This window comes from Ursus arctos, unplaced genomic scaffold, assembly GCF_023065955.2.
Source record: "Ursus arctos isolate Adak ecotype North America unplaced genomic scaffold, UrsArc2.0 scaffold_2, whole genome shotgun sequence".
NCBI classification, from domain to species: domain Eukaryota; kingdom Metazoa; phylum Chordata; class Mammalia; order Carnivora; family Ursidae; genus Ursus; species Ursus arctos.
The window spans coordinates 24,200,608-24,222,973 of record NW_026622874.1 but is presented as its reverse complement, the minus strand read 5'-3'; the positions used below and the strand labels follow the sequence as shown (position 1 = coordinate 24,222,973).

Below are 22,366 nucleotides of genomic sequence, written 5' to 3'. Positions count from 1 at the left end.
GCAAGAAAGGAACCAAAAATGATACCAAGATTTTCAGTCTGAAAAACTAGAAAGATGAATTTGCATTTTTTTGTGTGTATTGGCAAAGGCTTCAGGAGAAAAAGGATTTGGGGGAAAGATAAGGAGTTTATCTGGGGCACTTTAAGTTTGAGATGCCTGTTTGATATTCAAGTAGTGATGGCAATTAATTAGAAATGCCTGGAGTTCAGGGAGAGGTCAAGAATATAGATTTGGGAGTGAGCATATACTTCTATGAGTGTCAGTGGGACGATTGTCAAGAACTTTGAAGGATCTGAATTTTACCCGATTTACAAGCCAACAAGTCAGCCTACCACAGCGTCATGGATGCTGGCAGAAGACATGAGCCTCTGGGGTCATAGATAAAGACCATTATTACAATAATCATGGTAGGCAGAGTATCTGCCTTTTCCTTCCCTGGTTCCCTGAGTCTCAGGTCCCCAGGGCAATGTGGAAGGGCCAGAGATACCTGAAATGCAGTGGGTTGAATGACAGGAGAGGAACCCCAGGCTGAAGAAACCTGAATCTTTTGTAATGGACAGTCAGTGTGCCTGTCCTTTGCTCTGAGGGGGACACTCTCTCTGTGTTTGAAATCTATTTGCTATGCAGACATCCTTGGAAAGATAGTTCAGAGTAAAGTCAATCATCTCCTCTGCTCATGAGTTGTGCAGAAACACAAGAGACAATGGAAAATAGTTTCTTCACAAAGTATCACTCTCTGAGGAGCACTATGGAAATTTTAAGGGGCACACTTGTTTTTGTAATGACTGAGGTGCTGCTGTCATCTCATAGGCAGGATCCAGGAATTTTAGATATCCTGTAACATACGGGCAATATCACACAAAGAGACTTATCTCATGCCCCATACTACTTTTAATGTCAAGCATTCACTTCAGTGAAAAAAACGTATAGTTAATTGAATTATTTGAGTCTAGACTCTATTTCTACTTTACAAAATATCTTCAGTATAGTTTACTATACATATAATATTTAATCATTTAAATCAAAGGAACATTGTACTTGGCTTTGTTTAGAATTCTATCAAAGTTACTCACCATTTGGGGAAAAAATACATTGCTAGCAGCAACACCAGTTATTCGAGTAGCTGTACTTATGTCAGACCACAATTGTAGCTGACACAATTATAGTGATTTTATGTGTATGGATATATATATTTATTCCACCTTTGTTTCATAAGGTCAAATATAAAGATTTTTTTGGAGTATTATCTAACTCCTCTTAAAACTCATTCATTATGAGAAGATATAATATAGTCAGATTCTTGTACAAATACTGCTGAGACATCAATGAAGAAGAGCACTGGAAAGTGACCATTGGATTTAGAAGCATAGAAATCATTAGTGACCTTGAAAAGAGCAATTTCAGCGAAGAGGTGAGGACAAGAGTCTGTTTGAAGTTGGTTCAAAATAGCGTGAGAGGACAGGAGTTGAGACATGAGTATAAACAACTTCTTTGAGAAGGTTTTCTGTAACAGGGAGCAGAGCAATCGGGTGATACGCAGAGCATTTGGCACAATGCCTAGCACATAGAAAGGGCTCAGTACATGTTGGTCAGAAGAGGACTTGATGACCTATGGGAGGTGCTCAGGAAATGGTTTATTGACTGGGTACTAATAAAAAGACATGTAGGCATAGGGACTGGTCAGGAAAGGCTTCTTGGAGTCTTTTCTTTTGAGCTTTAAAAGAAATGATGGAGTTAGAGGAGGAGCATAGAGGGGAGAGGGTGTTTCAGGTACAAGCCAAGGAACCAAGATGGAGAGATGTTGAGGGAGGGGCAGCCTGCCTGCCAAGCCAGGGAGTTTGGGGGGATTCCAAATAGGAGGGGTGAAGAGGAGGACCTGGAGACACAGCTGACAGAAGACCTTGAATGCCAGACTACAGCATTTATTTTCGTTCTGATGAATCAGTAGGGAGCCAGAGATCTTGAGCATCAGGGACATGGTGGGAATATAGCATTAATTGTATTTTCAACTACATGCTGTGCTTCTATTCCAAGTGTTGAAGCTGGGCAGGTTACAACTCATGTTCCAGACAATCTAATGAGAAACACATGTTTTTATGCTAACTCTAACCTTTAGTTTCTTCCCTAGGCTAGGACAGTCCTGGGAATAAAATTCTGGGGATAAAGATAAATAGAAAATAGAAACTCACTTTGGGGATTTAAGGAGGGATGGGGAGAAGGGGTCCTCTGAATAAACACATTTGAAGTTGGCTTAAAAACAGACTGTTTCTGCAGAAAGCCAGGGACTGCTGTCTCAGCTGGCCGTTAGCAGTAGTCTCTAGTTTCTGAGGCAGGGATGTGTATACCTTAATGGCGTCTCTCCCATATCCATGTATTATGGTGAGGAAACAGTGACTTCACTGGATATTTTAGAGTCAGGGCCATTCATCTTGTCACATATGGTCTTGAGGTTCTGACCAGGTATGGTTGGTGCAGTCCCAGGACACAGGGGAAAGAGTGGTGAGGATGGGTCTGAGAGGCATTGTGGCCTAGCAGCAAGCACCAGGCTTTGGCTTTAGCTGGATCTGGATTTGAATTCCAATCTTTCACCTCCTGCCTATGTGACCTTTGGCAAGTCCCTGGACCTTGATTACTTTGCTGTTAAGAAGAATATTTATTACTGCCATTAGTTTTTAAATTCTGTCCAGTCAATAAATGATGCAGTAAATGGAGAACGATGGGGGAGAAGCAGAGTTTCAAGCTGGAACATGATGGTTCCACCTAGATAAGCCCCTCTAAGCCTCAGATTACAGTGCACTCTTTGGCAATCCTATTTTGTTCACATGGTACAGGTTATAAGGAAAGCCCAAACAGGAGATTGCAGTCATTTCTGAAATTTTTTTAGATTATATCAATAATCTAATTATTAATATCTCTTTGGATCCTAGGCTTTTTACATAGAGAGATTGGGCGGGTGCATTGCTAAAGGGAATGAGCAGGCAAAGAAAATGTAAATAGGTGACTTTGGACTCTAAGCAGCTTTAACTGTAGCTTTCTATTAGATCATCAACTGTTGGCTGGGATGATTGAGACACCAGATACGTTTCTATGAGTGTGAGAGCCTGGCTTGCTCCACTCCACCATGAAAAAGTTGCAATGCCAGCTACATATGGGCAGCTACAGGAATTCAGCATGGCCAGTCAGGGAGTTGAGTCTGACCCCTCCATCTGGAAGGGAGTTTGAATTATTCTTCAAATGGAACTTTGAAGGCTGGCCCTAGAACTAGGAGCCAGGGCAGCCTCTGTGCCTATAGAGAGAGGTGGAGAGACAGTCACACACCAAGGTGTGATCTGAAGGGCCTTCCAGAATCTCTTCAAAGTTGCCTCTTCTCTTTCCCTGATCTCCATGAGCCAAAATACCTGAATTCTGCCATTGTATGAAGACACAGACCTGGGGTCTGGAACTCAAACCCAGACTTTAAGCATTTATTAGCTGTCCGGACTCATAATAATTAGTTAAACTTTCTTTCTTCTTCTTCTTCTTTTTTTTAAGTAGGGTCTACACCCAGCATGGAGCTCAAGGCAGGACTTAAACTCATGACCCTGAGATCAAGACCTGAGCTGAGATCAAGAGTCAGATGCTTAACGAACTGAGCCTCTCAGCTGCCCCTAATTAGTTAGCCTTTCTCAGCATTAGTTTCCTCATTCTCAAAGTGAGGATAATAATTAACATTATTATTAGCATAATTTCAGGTATTTTTGTGAAGATTAAATGATAAAAAATGATAAAGTCTAGAGGCGCCTGGGTGGCTCAGTCGATTAAGTTCAGACTCTTGATTTCAGCTCAGGTCATGATCTCAGGGTCATGGGAATGAACCCCTCGACGGGCTCCACACTGGGTGCCCCTCTCTCGCTGCCCCTCCCCGACTCATCCTCACTCTCTCTCAAATAAATAAATAAAAATAAAATCTTAAAAAATCCCATAAAAGCAATAAAGCCTAACTCAGTGTCTGTCACAGAGTACCTCAATAAATGTTAGCAACAAGGACATGTAAGAATGTTACACTGGGATAATGACAACATTTTTAGAAAGTGCTTTCCCAAGCATTATCACTTTAAATTTTCACAACACCCTAATATACAAAAAGAATCATCACTCCTTTTAATTAGATGATTGAGGTGCAGAGAAGCTATGTGACTTACCAAGTTTATGCAGTGAGAAAATTTAGGATTCGATGGGGTGGTCCAATTTCAACGCCAATTTTATTTTATTACCATGTGCTGCCTGCATGAATGCTTGGAAAGGAGGGGACAGAGCAGTATTAGGTGGGAATGGGGGGGCACACAGAAGGAAAAATGAGAGGGCGCCCAAACCCACACTTTTATGCGTGGAATTAGATGTTAGCAAGTGGGATCTCTGAGAATAGACATGTAATTACACTCAACTCACCTTTGAAAGGTCATATATAGGAATGTCAAGTATTCAGAATATAAAGAATATCCAAGAGAAGAGAAAGGAGCACCCCTAAAATTTTAGTTTGAGTTAATGTTCTAAGGCTCAAGCAGTGACAGTTATGCATAGAGGCACCTAAAAATCTCATTCAAAACCAATTTACTGTCTCTATATATGCAATGTTAATTTGTCTTACTGATTCATTCTCTAGGTTATAGATTAGAAGCAGCATAACAACTGAAGAAGAAAATTCACATATTGACAGCAGATAAAAACTAAGCTGATGGCCTGACAAGAGAAAAAAACTGTGACAAGCAGAATAAAACTTAAAAGAATGTAACAGTTTGGGTCTAAGTGTAGATACTCGCAGTGCTCCTTCCATATCCCACCCCCTGCTTCATCGTATACCTTCCTATATGATGGTCGAGCAAGATAACTAACTGAGCCATAGAAAGATAAAATAGTAAAATGTATTCATCATACCTTATCAAAGCTAGCAGATATGTTTTAATACATTTTTGCAATAATCATGCCTAAAATTGTTTTAAAAACTGAAGAAAAAGAAAACCCATTTTTATTCCAATTTCCTGAGCAATTTGATGGCAGACAAACTTAGGTGTTATTGTCACTAAAAAGTAATTTATCTGCATAAACACTATTAAGTGCAGAGGACCAGTGGGTCAGATCTCAAAGTCATGGCACATCCTTTTCTGCTATGAAAGAATGATCCATTAAAAACTCAACTTGAATTTTCTGTTTCTGTGCATCAGGAAGACCTGGTGGGACTTTTCACTGTATGTCGTGTATGTGTCCCTGCTGCAGTAGAAGCCCGCTTTCTGTCCTGGGAAAGAGGTAGAAACTCATCCAGATGGAATAAAAGATACTGTCCTGACTATAATGCCAGGGTGGCAAATAGGCCTTTGTATTCCTAAAGTTTGGATCCTCCTCCTTGGGAGGGTGCGTGGCTCTCTTTTTATCCTGAAAATGCAGACCCTTCCTGGTGGTGCTCAAACTCTTGAAGCAGAGGAGTCAGAATGGACCTTTGGGCTTCAGGAAGTTAACAGGGAGGAGCAGCCTAGTCCTGGAGGAAATCCCAGGAACTGGGAATAAATACAATCACTTCTTAGTAGGGCTTCGGAGGGGATGCCAGGGGTCTGACAGGAGTGAATAGGAGAGACAAGGTCCTGGGACCCAGGTAACAAGCACTGGTGTCTGAGGCCATACCAAGGGACTGTGTTGCTCAGAGTGGCCCTCCTTCAAAGGCCCCTGCTGGCTTGGGCAGGGACAAGACTGTGGCAGCCACTACCTTACTGAGGCTAAATCACCAGAAACATAGAGATTCAGTGCTGCTCTCCCCACCCTGCCCTGAGCTGGAGGGGCAGGGACATTGTTGCTGTTTTAATAGCAAGAGCACTATATCATGTCTCTCCTCTGTCTGCGAAAGGCTGTTTGACAGACTTATAGGACTGCATTAGTCATGGGGTTCTTGAAGAAAGACGGAGACAGGTAGTGGTAGATGACGAAGGATCCATTTCCTGACAATCTGGTAGATTGGGGCTGGAGCCAGTTCCATTTTCATTTCAGAAGTGAGTGACATTACTTCTGTCCAGAGAGTGTGAAACTGTTTACGTATAATTTTTTACATCTGTATAGTTAGAAGACCAGGGAAAGGGGCTAGATCTTCTCATGTCTGGTGTTCATATAACCAAACCATCCATTCCTATGGCTATTCAAAGGAGATGAGTAATTCTGATGCTCTTCTTCTTAGCAATCCCATCTGTATCTACTAGATTTGGCACTATGATGCTTCAGCCAGCTAGTTGGCCAGCCGAAGATGTATCAGAATAGCCTTGTGTTGCAACACTTAAAAATCAAGTCTGGGCCCTGGATGTGCCTCCGAGAGAGGAAACTTGCTTGAATTCCCCATTGTGAGAAATGAGAGCTTCCATATTGTGTGGAGTACTTCATGGCTTTTAGGGTTATTCTGATAGCTGGCCAGCATGTTTGGCTGGGCAACTAGCTGGCTGAAGCATTATAGTGCCAAATTTAATAGATGCAGATGGGATTGCTAAGAACACTTCAGGGGGCTTCAGGTTCTCAGAAGGCCTTAAAGTAATAGACCCTCTACTCCTTCCCTCACGTGAGAAATTGGGCTCCTTTGTGGGCTTGAATCTCTTAAGCTCATGATGGAGATAATTTAATGAGAATGGGCAGTTCATCTTAATTATGATCATTAACACAGATTATGGGCTTAGTGGGATATTTTTGATGGCTGTAACTCTGACTTAAGTAGTTAGGATCTTCTGTAATTGGCTCCCTTATGTCTATCCTCCCAATGAAAGGAGAAATCAAAATCCTTTTCAGGTGGTTTGAGACTCAGTTGCAATCCAGCAATGGTCTCTGATTTCTCATGAGTATTGTAAAGCTCCTGACAGGAATGGATGTGGGAGGAAAGAGACTTAGTTACATTAGGGCCCCTCCTTTGGGAGCAACCTCACCCCACAGAGGAGGCTCTTTCTAGACTGTGGAACACCCTCTCCCAGCCCCATGTGCACAGTGGCTTGGCTCGACCAAGAACACCATGCCCTGAGAAGAAAGCAAAGCACCCACCTAGATGTGTGAACTGCCCCAACTCAAACACCTTTGCTCCCTTTAAAAGATGAGCTTCTCTTTAATAACTACTCCAAAGACTTCTGTTTTTGGCAACATATCAGACTGATCTAACCCCCCTCCCGCCTTGACAGGAAAAGATATGGGAGATAAAATAAATAAGATGTAGCAGAACAAGGTTATTATTATTATTTTATCCAAGATCTAAAGAAACCCCCAATCTCCAGGTAATAAAATATGAACTGTAGCTCAGACCTATGACAAGATCATGAGTTGATTCTGTGGCAGGAAGCGCTTGACCAGTCCCAGATAGAGGCCCTACTAGCTGGGGTTTTCATGCCAACAGGGGGACAGGAGGTATGGGCTTGGGCTCAGACATTGGGAATACTAAGACACAGATTTCCACATAAAGACTGGACTTGGAAATGGTCCTGTCAGTGTAAGAGAGACTAAACAAACTCTTCCCACCAGCTCAGGAAGTAAGGAAGCTGTTCTCTGCTAAGAGCCCAGGGTAAAAAATAAAACAAGGCCCAAGTGAGAATCTGAAGCCTCTCGGAATTCACACTATTCAGCTATGGGGGGGAGGGTGCAAGAATCTCAAGCGGTGAAATTAATGTAAAATGTAGTTAGCGCCAGCATAGTGAAACTCATGGGGTATCCCGCAGAAGCAAGTGAAACTCCCAAGGGAAAAAGCAACCCCAGCAGAAGTGGGTTCACAATCAGATTCATAGCCCCCTGCCCAAGGAGACTGTAGTAGTTTGCTAGAGGTGACGTAACAAAGTACCACAAACGGAGTGGTTTCAACAGAAATTTGTCTCACAGTTCTGCAGGTGAAAAATGTGACACCTCATGTTCTAAGTCTCAGCAGGGTTGTTCCTTCTGAGACTATGAGGAGGAGTCTGTTCCGTGGCTCTTCCCTGGTCTCCAGTGGTTCACTGGTAATCTTCAGTGCTCGTTGGCTTATAGAAACATCACCTCAATCTCTGCCTTCATTTTCTTTTTTTTTTTTAATTTCATTTTATTTTTTTCACATTTATTTTTCTTATTAGTTTCAGAGGTAGTGTTCAGTGACTCATCAGTTGTATATAACACCCAGTGTTCATTATATCATGTGCCCTCCTTAATGCCCATCACCCAGTTACCCCATCCCCCATCCCCACTCCCCTCCAGCGACCCTTAGTTTGTTTCCTATGGTTAAGAGTCTCTTATGGTTTGTCTCCCTCTCTAATTACATCTTGTTTTATTTTTGCCTCCCTTCCTCCATGCTCCTCTGTTTTGTTTCTTAAATTTCACATATGAGTGAAATCATATGATAATTGTCTTTCTCTGATTGATTTGTTTCACTTAGCATAATACCCTCTAGTTCCATCCACATCATTGAAAATGGCAAGATTTCATTTTTTGATGTCTGAGTAGTAGTCTACTGTATATCTATACAACATCTTCTTTATCCATTCATCTGTCAGTGGACGTCTGGGCTCTTTCCATAGTTTGGCTATTGTGGATATTGCTGCTATAAACATTGGAGTGTAAATGCCCCTTGGGATCACTACATTTGTATCTTTGGGGTAAATACCTAGTAGTACAGTTGCTGGATCACAGGGTAGCTCTATTTTTAACTTTTGAGGAACCTCCATACTGTTTTCCAGAGTGGCTTGCATTCCCTCCAATACTGTAAGAGGGTTCCCCTTTCTCTGCATTCTCGCCAACATTTATTGTTTCCTGTCTTATTAATTTTAGCCATTCTGACTGGTGTGAGGTGATATCTCATTGTGGTTTTGATTTGTATTTCCCTGATGCCAAGTGATATGGAGCATTTTATCATGTGTCTGTTGGCCATTTGTATGTCTTCTTTGGAGAAATGTCTGTTCATGTCTCCTGCCCTTTTCTTGACTGGATTATTTGTTCCTTGGGTGTTGAGTTTGATAAGTTCTTTATAGTTTTTAGATATTTGACATATCAGATAGCCCTTTATCTAATATGTCAGTTGCAAATATCTTCTCCCATTCCGCAGGTTGTCTTTTGGTTTTGTCAAGTATTTCCTTTGCTGTGAAAAAACTTTTTATCTTGATGAAGTCCCAATAGTTCATTTTTGCTTTTGTTTCCCTTGCCTTTGGAGATATGTCTAGCAAGAGTTGCTCTGGGTGTGGGCTCCATTTTTAATTCCAGTTCTACTGTGTACAAGTTGTATGACCTTGAATTACTTAATTCTCAAAACTTCTGTTTCTTTAACTGTAAAATGGAAACAATTATTTGTTTGCCTTCTTAATGGCCCCTGTCTCTTCTTTCATCCTAAGGAAGCATCCTTCTCTCTCTCCCTCTCTCTCTCTCTTTGTGTTAGTTACTCTCCTCCTTCTTCTGTGTATCAGAGGAGGTGGGCCTGGGCACCAGCCTCAGCTGCAGAGAGTGAAGTAGGTTGAGCCCAGTGGTAATTCCCTTGCTGGTGTTGGGTTTAAGCATGGGCATGAAATCCGGATCCAGTCAGAGAGATGTCCCCATCATAAAGAAATCTTTTATATCTATATCTATATCTATATCTATATCTATATCTATATCTATATCTATATCTATATCTATATCTATATAGATACCTCTATAGAGATATATCTCCAGGCTGGGTGGCTTTATACACATAGTGAAGAAAAAAGCTCTCTTCTCTGCCTCTGGACATTTTGTAAGGATGTGCCATTTGGAAGCGTGGCAGCAGCTTGAAACCATGATGATTGCTAATCTGCGAACAAGACCAAGGAGAATGGCAGAGAGAAAAACTAGAGAGAATCTGAGTCCTTGATTACTTCACTTAGCCACTATACTAACCAGCTCTGGGACTGCACTACCTGTGAAGTTCTTGTTAAGTGAGAGAATACATTTCTTAATGTTTAAGTCAGTGAGATCAGGGTTTTCTATTATTTACATCCCAAACACCCTAAGTGATTTATTACCTCATAGATTTATGTGAATAAATGCGGTAATTCCTATAAAGTGTTTAGCACTGTGAAATGTTTAGCACTGTGAAATGTTAACAGTTATCACTAATAAAACACTTCATTATGGAATTATTTACTGCTTTCTTCTTTACTAAGATGTGTCACATTTCTCCAAATATATATAAGAATATTTTTGGCCAGAACCCAAGCTTCTACTTCTTTGGTGCCCAATTCAGTTACCAAAAAAACACATAGTAGTAGATATTTAATATATATTTCATGATTAATCAATATATGTATTTTTCCCTAAATATAATGGACAGTCTAACCTGGATGCCCTTGTGTTCGGTGGAGACTGTGTCCCCAAGAAGAATAGGGTTTTTTTTTTTTTTGCCACGGGGCAGTGAATTCCAAGAGAATCTAAGTAGTTTGAAAAATGGGAAAATGGTAGCCCTTTCTAAAACTGGAAAGTGCCATAATCACAGGCTATTGGGGCTCCCTGGAAATCATGTGTACATCTTCTTCATTTTATAGTTGAGGTCCAGAGACTTCATGTTCTAGAGGCCAGGACAGGATGGGAACCCAGCCTCTAGACCCTGCTTCAATCTTTTACCAGCATTTGTTCATTACTTTCTTGACTTTCTCCACAGTCAACTTCCCTTACAACCTGAGTAAGAGGGAAGCCCTCTCCCTAAAAGCCATTTGGGCTGCCAGGAATTCGTGAGAATTCATGGGAATCTGTGGGAATCTGTGCGTCCACCTCCTCCCAAGGTCATTCTGCAGAGTTGCTGCCAGGGACCAGGTGGCCTGGCATGAGATCTGAGACTTGGCATCCTTTGCTAACTGCAAACATCAGCCCCTCATCCCTGAGGGTCACTGAGGGCTAGAGGTTGAGAAGAGGCCTCTCTCTGTCCACACATTGATTAGCTCCTAGCATGGAGGGCTGGTAACAAGGATAGGGAGGGACTCCCCATCCAAGTCAGAGCAAAGGAGGACACAGGAGGACACCCATCCCAGGGTGAGATCTAAAAACTGTTAAAAGACTTTTGTTCCAGTCTGTCCTAGTCTGGCTCTGCATGTGACCTACCCTCACCCTCACCCCTGCTCCCAGACACCGTACACATTCATGGCTTTGTTCATGCCATTTTCCACACCTGAATGCTCCCACTTTTCTCTCATCTGCTCCCCATCCCCAAGTTGTTGGCCTGTTGAATTTAAATTTCAGTGCAAATATCTGCCCTTCCATTCAGAGTTAACTACACTCTCCTCTGTGTTTCCACCATACTTGGTTTATTCAACATAAAATTTAATTCAAAATGGCTTCAGTTGGGTCTTTTCTACTAAATCAGTGCTTCTCAGAGTTCATATGCATACACCTAGAGATTCAGATTCAGTAGGTCTGATCTGGGGCCTAGGAGTCTGCATTTTTAACAAGCTTTCAAGTGATGCTGACATTGGTGGCCTATGGGCCACTTTGAATGGCACTTGAGGGCAGGTGTCATGTCTTATTCATCTTTGTAATACCAGCTTTCAGCACAGTGTCTGGCTGATTATATGTAGTTAATACACATTCATTGAATTGAAATGAATCAAATTAAGGCACTGGTGTTTCTGAGGTGTCTCCCTTAAATGCAAATATGGGATCTGGGCAGCATTAGACAGCTGTAGCTGGGGTGGCAGAAAGTGGGGTGGGGTAGGACTTGGGGCTCATAGAAAGGCAGCATAAATCAGCATTACAGATCCAGAAACTCAATTTTATCAGTCTGTTTAGGTTCTAAAAGACTGAGTGACACTAATATGTAAACCAGAAGGCCAATTATTTCTTTTTTAAAGATTTTATTTATTTATTTGACAGAGATAGAGACAGCCAGCGAGAGAGGGAACACAAGCAGGGGGAGTGGGAGAGGAAGAAGCAGGCTCATAGCAGAGGAGCCTGATGTGGGACTTGATCCCATAACGCCGGGATCACGCCCTGAGCTGAAGGCAGACGCTTAACCGCTGTGCCACCCAGGCGCCCCGAGAAGGCCAATTATTAATTAGCATTAGAGGATAGGTCTTTCCAGGGATGGAAATACCAGAGTCTACCAATGAGATACTCTCCCCCACCACCCATCCTTGCTGCCTGCCCCCCAACCCTTCACCCTAGGATCAAAGTGGCTCTGGATAATTTAGCTCAGAATCTTGACTGAATGTAGATAACTAAATGAACTTGTAGGTAAAAGAAAAGCTTGACAGGGGCGCCTGGGTGGCTCAGTCAGTTAAGCGTCTGCCTTTGGCTCAGGTCATGATCCCAGAGTCCTGTGGGATCCGGCCCTGCCTCAGGCTCCTTGCCCAGTGGGGAGCCTGCTTCTCCTTCTCCCTCTGACTGCCACTCCCCCTGCTTGTGAGCACTCTCTCTCTGTCAAATAAATAAATAAAATCTTTTAAAAAAAGAGAGAGAGAGAAAGAAAGAAAAGCTTGATAAATTGCCCTCTTCCCAAAAAGACTTTACTTCTGTAACAGAGTACTTATTTTCTCCCAATAGTCTTTCTCCTTGGGTGGTGCTGGTTAAAGACAGATACATTCTTGTTTCCAAGTATCTGTGTCACTTTGGGGTGTCAGGCCCCATCAGTGGGGGGACTAGGTGAAAGGGGGGCTCACAGCCTTGGCCCACTTATACTTGGCCTCATGTTGAGCTGGACTTTCCTTATACTTCTTAGTGACAGTCAGCTTGTGACTAAGTATCTCAGCATAGACTTTGTTAGGAACTAACCCCCTAACCATGTGACATCCTGTGAGTCACTTTCTGTGCTTCAGTTCCTTCCTTCCTTTGTGAATCTTCAGAGATTTGGAAGAAATAGGCTCTGTGATCTCATCCAGCCCTAAGTTTACCAACTTAAAATACTTTATATTTATAACCTGCTTTAAAATACAATATTTCATGGATGCCCCACAGTTCCACATTTACCTATGAGAAGAATGAATCTTAGAGAAAATGAATGCCTTGTCTTCAGGCATCCACCTAGCAAATGTCCAAACCAGGTCTCAGACACCAATCAGACTCCTCGTTTTCTTTATCACTACCTGATAAGGTCTCCTGGAGCCTGGACAAGGAGGGTTTTTCACTTCTCTCCCACCCTTGAGAGCCTCTGGCTCCCTTGATTCCCCCTTTCCTTATCTCTCTCTATTCAGGGTCTGGGCTGCTTTCACCCTTTCTTTCCTTTCTGTTGAGTTCCCCATGTTCTCTCTCAGTTTTCTCCATCTCTCTCTCTCTCCTCCACTTTCCCTTCCCTCTCCCTCCCCCACCCATCCCTCATTTAGCCTCCTTCCTTCTCTGCCCTCTCTCCTCCTCCTCCTGCATGCCAGCCTCTCTTGATAAACATTGTGGGTTCTGCTTTTATAAAGATGTCACCCCATACTGCTGGGTGAATCTATGGGTTGGTTAGGGCAGGAAGATGGTGCCCAAGCATGGCCTAATGATCAGGATGGTGTTTCTAGTCTAGTGCAATGGTTTCCAAGCCTCAGGAAAGATGGCCTGCATTGGAATTACTAATGGTGGTGGGGGAGGGGGGGTTGGTTATAACTCAAAATGCAGATTCCTAGGCCCCTACCCAGAGGGACTTTATTCAGTAGGGTCAGGGTGAAAATTTAGTACTCTGTATTTTTAAAGTCTCTTCTGAGATAATTATTAGGAACAGCAAGATTCATACCTTACTATTGGGGCCTGTGCCCACCAGACCCTGTCCCTAGGGGTGAGTCAGTGAGTAACCAAGTATCCACTACAGTACCAGGAGGGTTGCCTCTGGTGGAGGCCTTGTTTGTAGGCTATGAAACATCAGTTAGTGAGTTTGGCACTTGCTCCTTCCCAATCCCAGGTATCTGCCCCATCAGTGGTATATCTAGCTCAATATGGGGAACTCCTTGCTTTTGCCACAATTGGTCAAGCAGAAGCTCTTGATTTACATTCCACCTATTTTTTACCACAAACCCCCAAATCAATAGGGTATGCCCATTCCTTTCATCCTTTTAGATGACACTTCCTTCTTTCATACCGTTGTCTCCGTGTTACTGGCTGGAAAGGAGTAAGAGGAGAGCAATTTTCATTTATGTCTCTCTATTAGAACACAAGTTTTCTAATTACTATACCAGGACTTGCAGCATGAAATCTGTGGGCTCTGACAGCCACACATGTGGAAACTGGTAGAGGTTTGAGGCCATCTGGTCTACCCCTCACTAATGAACCCTCAATGCCTATCACTGAGAGACAGACATTCTTTGAATATGAGCTCTGTGCTGCATTACCAAGCTCTTTGCTGGGGTTATACTCTGCCCTTGGTTTATACTATGTGCTCTCAGTACAGGAAATATTGCCCCCAACAGAGTGAGTATTTGTGTTACAGTTATGCCAAGTCCTCCACACCCTTTCATCCAAGGACAAAGGGGTTGAAGATAAAATTTGAACTCACATATGTTAGTCTCTCCAGCTGTTCACTGGGAATGATCATATTTGCCCTGACTTCTACAGCTGGAGTGAGTTCTTTCCTCTAACTGAATAGGTCTGGTCATTTGTTTCACTTATTTGGCATGTAGCTCTTAGCATTAGTGGCCTTGCATCATTTGTATGTATCTGTTCTGTCTTTATAACTAGATTATAAAGCATTTTATGGTAGCTATCATGTGATCATGTGATAGTTCACTCATATATTCATTCATCAAACATTCATTGAGCACCTCCAGGCATGGGGCTAGATTCTAAAGAGACAAGACAGGACATGGTCTCCAACTTCAAATGCTTCCCAGTAAATAAGGAGTGGTAAAAATGTGTGACTGTAGAGATGTGGATAAGTGTATGTGTGTAAGTTTAACTATAGAGATGTGTATAAGTTGCATAGATAGGTATCTTCCTTGTTGGGAGGAGATAGTACTTGAGCTGAGCTTTGAAGGAGAAAGGAGGAGTTTCCCAAATAGAGAAAGATTGTGGAACAGGAAGTCCACTCCAGGATGAGCTTGGAAGCTTCTGATATGCCTGGAGACAATGGTACATGTGGGAAGGGATTGGAAATGAGGCCAGGCCAAAGCGAGAGGCACCTTCCAGGGTAATCTAAGGGCATGGATTTTATCCACAAAGCCATGGGATGCTACTAGGGAATTTAACTTAGCCAGTGGCATTATTAGCTCTCTATTCCCAAAGCTCACTCTGACTGCAATGCGGATAGGAATAGATGAGGATTGGAACCCAATTAAGAGATGTGGCAACAATGCAGAGTTGGTGATGCCTGGACAAGGGCAGTATAGATGGGGATAAAGTGTTCAGAGAACTTGTTAATTAATATATTGTAGGGGTGGGGCGCCTGGGTGGCACAGTGGTTAAGCGTCTGCCTTCGGCTCAGGGCGTGATCCCGGCGTTGTGGGATCGAGCCCCACATCAGGCTCCTCCGCTATGAGCCTGCTTCTTCCTCTCCCACTCCCCCTGCTTGTGTTCCCTCTCTCGCTGGCTGTCTCTATCTCTGTCAAATAAATAAATAAAATCTTTAAAAAAAAAAAAATATATTGTAGGGGTGAGTGAAAATTGGTACCACCACTTTGAAGGGAGATTCATCACTAGTTATTAAATTTTAAGAAGGTAATAGTCTGTGATTCAGAAATGCTAGTTATGGTTATCTCCTCTAAAAAAGAGTTTTTACTCAGTATTGTTTGTTAAAAAGTAAATCAGCTAGACCAATACGTCCATCACTAGGGGACTAGATAAATATAATATTAAGCACATCAGTAGTACTGTCTATATAACAAAATAGTTCTATAATATAACAAAATAGTTCTGTCTCCAACACATTAAGACTGAGTAAAAAACAACCAGTAGCACAATGATACATATAAGTGTTGATGTCCTAGAGAAAAACTCATTTTGGCATTTGGGAGAGGCCCAAAGACAGCAAACAGCTGTCTTCCTACCTTCTCCCCCTAAAGTAGACTGAATAGACATCAAGTCACACTTATCCACACAGTGCTTCTACTTAGAATTCATATTTTTGTAAAAAAAAATAATATTGAATAGATACAAAATAACATTTATAGAATACATGTAAGCTCTACAGAGTTGGGATATAATCAATACTCCTGTGGTCCCCACCAACTATAAGAACAGAAAAACATTGTTATTTTCCATGTCTGTGTCCCTCTCAAATCTATCCTATTCTTCCCCTCTGGGAGATAACCACTTCCCTGAATTTTGTTTATGGTTCCATGTATGTGTTCACATTGTTTAATTTTGTGTGTTTTTGAACTTTTTATATTTATATGGAGTCATACAGTATTTATTATTTTGTGACATTCTTTTTTCATCTAAAATTATTTTTTTGAGGTTCCATGTTGGTATCAGTCAGAGTTCCCCAGAGAAGCAGAACCAATAGAAGATATATACAAAGGAGATTGATCATGAGGAAGTGGTTCATGTGGTTACAAAGTAAGGCACAGAAATCCACCATCTGCTGTCTCCAGGCTCGAGACATTGTTATAATTACAGTCAGAGTCTACAGACCTGGGAACCAAGGGAGCTGATGGTAGAAACCCCTGTGTAGGGACAGAAAGAAGACCTATGTCCCAGCCCAGTACACAGGCTGGAAGAAAAAAGGATGAATTCCATCTTCCTCTGCCTTTTGTTCTGTTCAGGCCCCAACAGATTAGATGAGGCCCACCCACACTGGGATGGACAATCTACTTTACTAAATCCGCTGATTCAAATGTTAATCTCACAGATACAGCCAGAAATCAGGTTTAATCTGGGCACCCTGTGGCCAGTCAAGTCAACACATAAAACTGACTACCACAATGTTGTTGAATGTAGCCGTATTTTTTGTTTTTACTTCTCTATCAAATTTTTGTTTTATGAATACCTTACAAATTTATCTATAAATTTTAATATTGAAGGACATTTTGATTATTCCTCCTTCTCTCTGCCAGCTATAGACAGTGCTGCTATGGACATTCCTGCATATGATCCTTGTACGGATGTATAAGAGTTACTGTATAGTATATACAAGTAAGGAGGTATATCTTCAGCTTTCCATATAATGCCATATAACATCAAATTCGTTTCCAAAGTGATTGTGTCAGTTTATATTCCCGCTAGCAATATATTAATTATTCTGTTTGTTTCGCATTGTCAGACAGTTGTCAAGCTGATTTTTGTCAGTCTGGTGGATGAGAAATGGTAGCTAACAAGCAAATGGGAACCTCAATCCTACAGCTACAAAGAACTGAATTCTGTTACAACCCTGTGAGCTTGGGAGAGGACTCAGCTTCAGCGTGAAGTGCAGCCTGGCTGACACCAGGGCTGTACCTCGTGAGACTCTGAGCAGAGGACCAACAAAGCTCTCTATCTGCATCCTGACCCAAAGAAAGTGAAATAAATGCATGTTGTTTTAAGCCACTGAGTTAAATTGTATTAAACTGTTACACAGCAACAGATAATGAAGACATTATTGGATCCATGGAGAAGGATATAAAATCCAAATATGCTAATTAGTTCTGCTGTAAACAGAATTGATATAATCTATGAAGGGGCTGAGAGCTGTTTTCTTTAGTTATGTTGTTGGTGAAGGGCTTAGATTAGCCTCACTGGGTTAGGTGCTCAATCCCTTGACTGCTCTGTGACTAGGAAAGTGGGATTTGTCAGCAAATGACAGCTCCCATTTAACCCGCATGGCTTGAGAAGACACTTACTTCCCAGGAGAGGGGAGCTTTCATAGTTAAAACAACAATACAATTCTGTCATGCTAATGCAATTGGGAAAGACAGTTAGAAAAGACAAAGGTATATCTAAAAGGAGATCATTTTTTCATTATTGAAGTTAATATGATTATATAAAATCATTTGAAAATTAGTAAGAGCAGTAGGTACATGCAACAAGGTGGTTAATATGAAGATCAATCTAAAATTATGGTTTTTTTATATCAGTAAAATTATAAAATAAAATGGAAGACCCACTGATAAAAAGAACAAAAGAGAATTTACCAACAAATAAACCAAAATGGAAATCTGTAGGATCAATATGAGACCAATTTAATTTGAGACATTCCTGTACTTGACTGACTGTCATGAAGAATAATATGACCATTACATGCGAGAAAATATTTGATGGCCAATTCACACTAAGCTTAGCTTAATAGGATCTTTTTTCTAACTAGTACATACATTTTACTCAGTGATTCAAAATTTAGTCCGCCTAAGAGCTACCTGGGAATGTGTCTTGGAATGCTTATTTCGAGACACCACCCTCAAGAAATTCCGAATCAGTACCCCTGAGTAGAACCTATTCACCTGCATTTTAACTTGGAAAAACATTGTTTCAGCCCACAGGAACGAATCTCAGGTGGCGGCCCCTCAGTTCTGACCTGGAGACCAGCAGAAGACAGATCCTTAGGAACGAATATTTTTCTGGCAAACCTCAAGTAACATCAGAGAAATTGAGTATTGTATGTGTTTACTTAAGACTGCTTATACCCAGGAGAATACATTTGTACCTAGTACTTGGATGAGATTATATGTGAGGAATATTAGGGATATGCCCTACATTGTATACTCTCCATGCTTTCTCTCAGTTCTTTCTTACATTCTGTGAATTTGGGACGTGAGGAAGGTAGCAGTAGTGTGAAGGACAAGTAGGAGAAGAGGCAAGGGGAGTCCTTGCCATAATCTCTGAGAACTACAGACGTCCAGGCATTGGACATCTGCTTATTTTACTGTTTGGCAATGGTTGGTTAGCTATCAATGAACCAGAGCAGAAGACCAGAACGGAAACCATGACACCCACCCCGCCATAGATTTGGGTTTCCTCCAAAACCATTTCCCCTGTGTATGTGGATGCAATGAGCTGGAGAGAAGATATAAGTGGGCTTCCAGAAGCTCCCTCCACACTCTAGAACCTGAGGCAACCATTCCTGAGCTGCTTGCCTCTACCTTTGGTCAGATCTTTACCTTCAGTTCCATGGGAGGCTTTGAGGGTCATCTGTACCCGGGGCTGTCTCTCTTCTTCTATGGACTTTATCATGCACGACTAGTTTCCAGGGCCTTGATATGCAACTACCCTGTCCAGTATCTGCCACGCCATCCCTGGAGCAAAGGAAGATGGGCAAGGCTGCAGCAAATATACTATGTGGGGCTGGTGAAGATATTAAGTGCCTTCATTTTAGCAGCCCAAGAGCTGCATAACATACATGGACAGTTTGTACTTATCAGCAAGATATATCATCAGAGAAACTTTTTGTACCGCAAACAGTGGCAACATCTCACTCTATATGTGGCCTTCTTCCTGAGCGGGTGTGTGGATGTGGTGAGCCAGAACTTGCTGCCCCAGAGGTGTGCTGCTCTGGAGCAAGGTGCCCAAGCCCTGGGCATGTTTCTGTTTCTACCTCTGATGGTGTCTCACATGCAGGACTCAGAAGGTGTGGAGCTGCAGTCTCACATCCTGCTTACTCAGGCCATATTCCTGCTGGTGCTGGTGGTGATCGCAGAGCTGTGGGCTCCTGATATGCTGCAGCTTTGGGTGATGAAGGCCTTTTTTTATATGATGACAGGCTCTTGGCTGATTCAAATAGGCTTTATGCTGTACAAACCAATTTCTGGCTACAAATGGATGGATGATGACAAAAACAACATTGTATTTGTCACCACCTTCTTCTGCTGGCATGTGGCTTTCACTGCCATTTTGATTATCTGGGTCTATGGCTTCTCCTTTTTGTGGTATTGTTACATTTGTTGATGTCTGATCTTGGGTAAGCCCAGAATGGTTCCTGTCACCTGCACATCCTGGAACACCTGGATGAGAAGTTGCGGGAAGTAGAGGTGTTAGAGCGGAAGATGACCAAGGCAACAGACTGCTGGGATGGACATACTGCTCTCCCCTTCTGGCTTCTCTCAGTCTCATTTGTGGAGCAGTGTGCCAGGACAGGCCAATGAAACATGAGAGGCATGTTACAATGACCTTCACTCTTGGCTCCCCCAGTATTTCCCCCACCTCCCCTCCCTTTCCTCAACTCCAGCCAAAGCGTTCTCCTTGCCTTTCTCCTCTCTGTACTCTTCACATGCCTCCCAGGAGGGAGGATATGAAAATAAATGTACTCTATCTTGCTGTTGGGTTTTTATAAATATCCTCACCCACCCCAGAGAATACTGACCACTAGTTACATTTAGTACATCATCATAATTTACCCATCATAATAACAACCTCCTCACCCTTTCTCTTTCTGGATCTCTTTAATACCCATACTACATTTAAACTGTTATTTTAACTATAAAGAGCTCAGAGAACTATTGTCAAATTCTTTCTTTAGATTATGATTTGTCAAAGATCTTTTATTTTCAGCTTTATTGAGATATACTTAATTTACAAACAAATGCACATATTTAATGTATATAGTTTGATGAGCTTGGATATATGTGATACCATGATGATATCACCGCTCTCCTTGAAGGCAATTTCCTCTGTGGGGTCTAGCAGAACAAAGCAACTCCCTTGCACATAGTGAGGGCACAAAAGGGCCCATGTGCTTCCAGAATTTATGTATCAGTCTCTTCAAATGTAGTCTGTCAGATTCTTCTACCTGGGTAGATCAGCCCATTATTCTGCACACACCTCAATCAATTTCCAAGTAGTAGACTCACCTGGAACCACTCCTGGTTCTCATGTGTAGTAAAATTCAATGGCTTATTTATTCCACCAAATTTTCTTTTTAATCCTCATAACTATCTTACATGTAGGTTTATAGACAATAATCTAAAAGGGTTAAATAATCAAAAGGGTTAAAAAACTAGCTTATGATAGCCAGACATCTAGTTATGTCACATAATGCTATACCTGGGTGTTGAAGGAGGTGGAATTCTGAGTGGTGGAGTTAAATTCTTGGCAACTTGCAAAAGACTGTCTTTATGACAACTGTTCTGCTTCTTTCCCTGCTGTCCCCAGAATATGGACAATCTGTTAGGCTTCGCTTACTCTTGGTCGTGGTTATAATATCCAGGCTTAGGACAGAGTGAGGCTGGGGCAGGGATTCTACAGGGTCATCATCTTTCTAGTTTCCCTTTTGCTTCTGGTTCTCAGGAGAACTAGATGTACCTGTTTCCTTTGGTTCTGGCCTTACTCTTCCTTGTTAATTTTCTTGTTCAAAAGTTAAGTTGTAACCGGGGTGAATTCTTGTCTGGTTGTTAAGGTTTTCTACCCTGTGGTTTGAGGAGCTTGTGAGCATTCTGAGTTACTGCAAAGGGGGAGGTGATTCCTGGTGGTCAGCAATGTCTCCAAATGCAGAATGGCATGCATGTGACCAGCAGGCAACAACTCTCCATGGAAGGCTTTCACCTTGCACCAGTGGGATATCCAGTCATGTAACAATGCTGCTCTCCACTGGAGATGAGCAGTGGTCCCTGAGGTGAAAATAAAATATTTCTCAGGCATAAGTTCAACTTCTGTGCTTCTCCTCGGTCCTGGTGACCAGTGGAGCTCTGCAGTTTTCCCTATAGATTCTGCCCTGTTCCTGGTTGTTACCACTAGGTCCCATCCCCTTGTTTCTCCCCAACAGCCGTGGGTATTTTTCAGGCCTTGCCTAGCTTTGCAGCTCTTCGTTTCTGAATCCTAGTTAAACCTCCTCTAGTGCCTGAGGTTGGAAAAGTAGGGAATCTGTTTTTCCTCTACATTCTTTCCTACTGATATGGCAAACCCCTGTTTTCTACTTCACTCACCCTCCTATTTTTGTATTAAGAGCGTATTTTGGATTTTTTTAACCTAAAAATTGACTCTTCTTTTTTTACAATTACAATCAGTCCTCATCTTGAGGCAATGTCTGTCACTAATTGGGGGAAAAGTTATTACAAGGGTGGAAAGCAAAGCCTAGTATTAATATATTAATATTTCAAGATATTATCTCTCTACAAAGATAGAAGTTGAAGAGATACCATCTCTTGACAGATCTGTCCATTTCTGAGTACTTTTGAGCTTCTGTTAGATGCTGATGAACTCATCTCTTGTAGTAAATTAATACCTCTAAATATTATCATGTCTTGCAATATGTACCTTTGAGGTAAAATAGTAAATATTAGCAGGGTCCTACAAAACCACGAAGAATTATTACTGAGGCCTGATAGGATGGCAGAATGGACAGACCTTATGTTCGGATGAAAGGGCCTTTCTGTACTCTCCACATCGCAATCGGTATGAGCAGTCTGAAAGTAATCCTAAACACTGGAATGTAAAACTAACTGAAGATAAGTTTAGAACCAAGAACCAACAAAAAAACCCGAGTTGTAGAGAGGAAGGTGTACTCTTCACTACTGTCCACCAGAGGGCATCATCTTTACATGAGCCTGGAAAAGGCGCTTGGTCTCCATTTGGTGTTGAAGTATCAGTTTAGAAGAAATGAAGGGATGAA

At 41.9% G+C, this 22,366-nt stretch overlaps 2 protein-coding genes across 2 annotated transcripts in view; both read left to right on the top strand.

The window, feature by feature from the left end:
• The window catches only part of RGSL1 (regulator of G protein signaling like 1), a gene marked incomplete at its 5' end in the record, with an annotated part of 127,417 nt that overhangs the window by 18,532 nt on the left and 86,519 nt on the right, over positions 1 to 22,366 (top strand). The gene's annotated exons all lie outside the window — the stretch shown is intronic.
• On the top strand, positions 18,570 to 20,148 carry LOC113262722 (transmembrane epididymal protein 1-like). The gene has a single exon (XM_026509183.4). It carries the CDS (start codon positions 18,934 to 18,936, stop codon positions 19,705 to 19,707), a length of 774 nt encoding a protein of 257 aa, XP_026364968.3. The 5' UTR covers positions 18,570 to 18,933; the 3' UTR covers positions 19,708 to 20,148.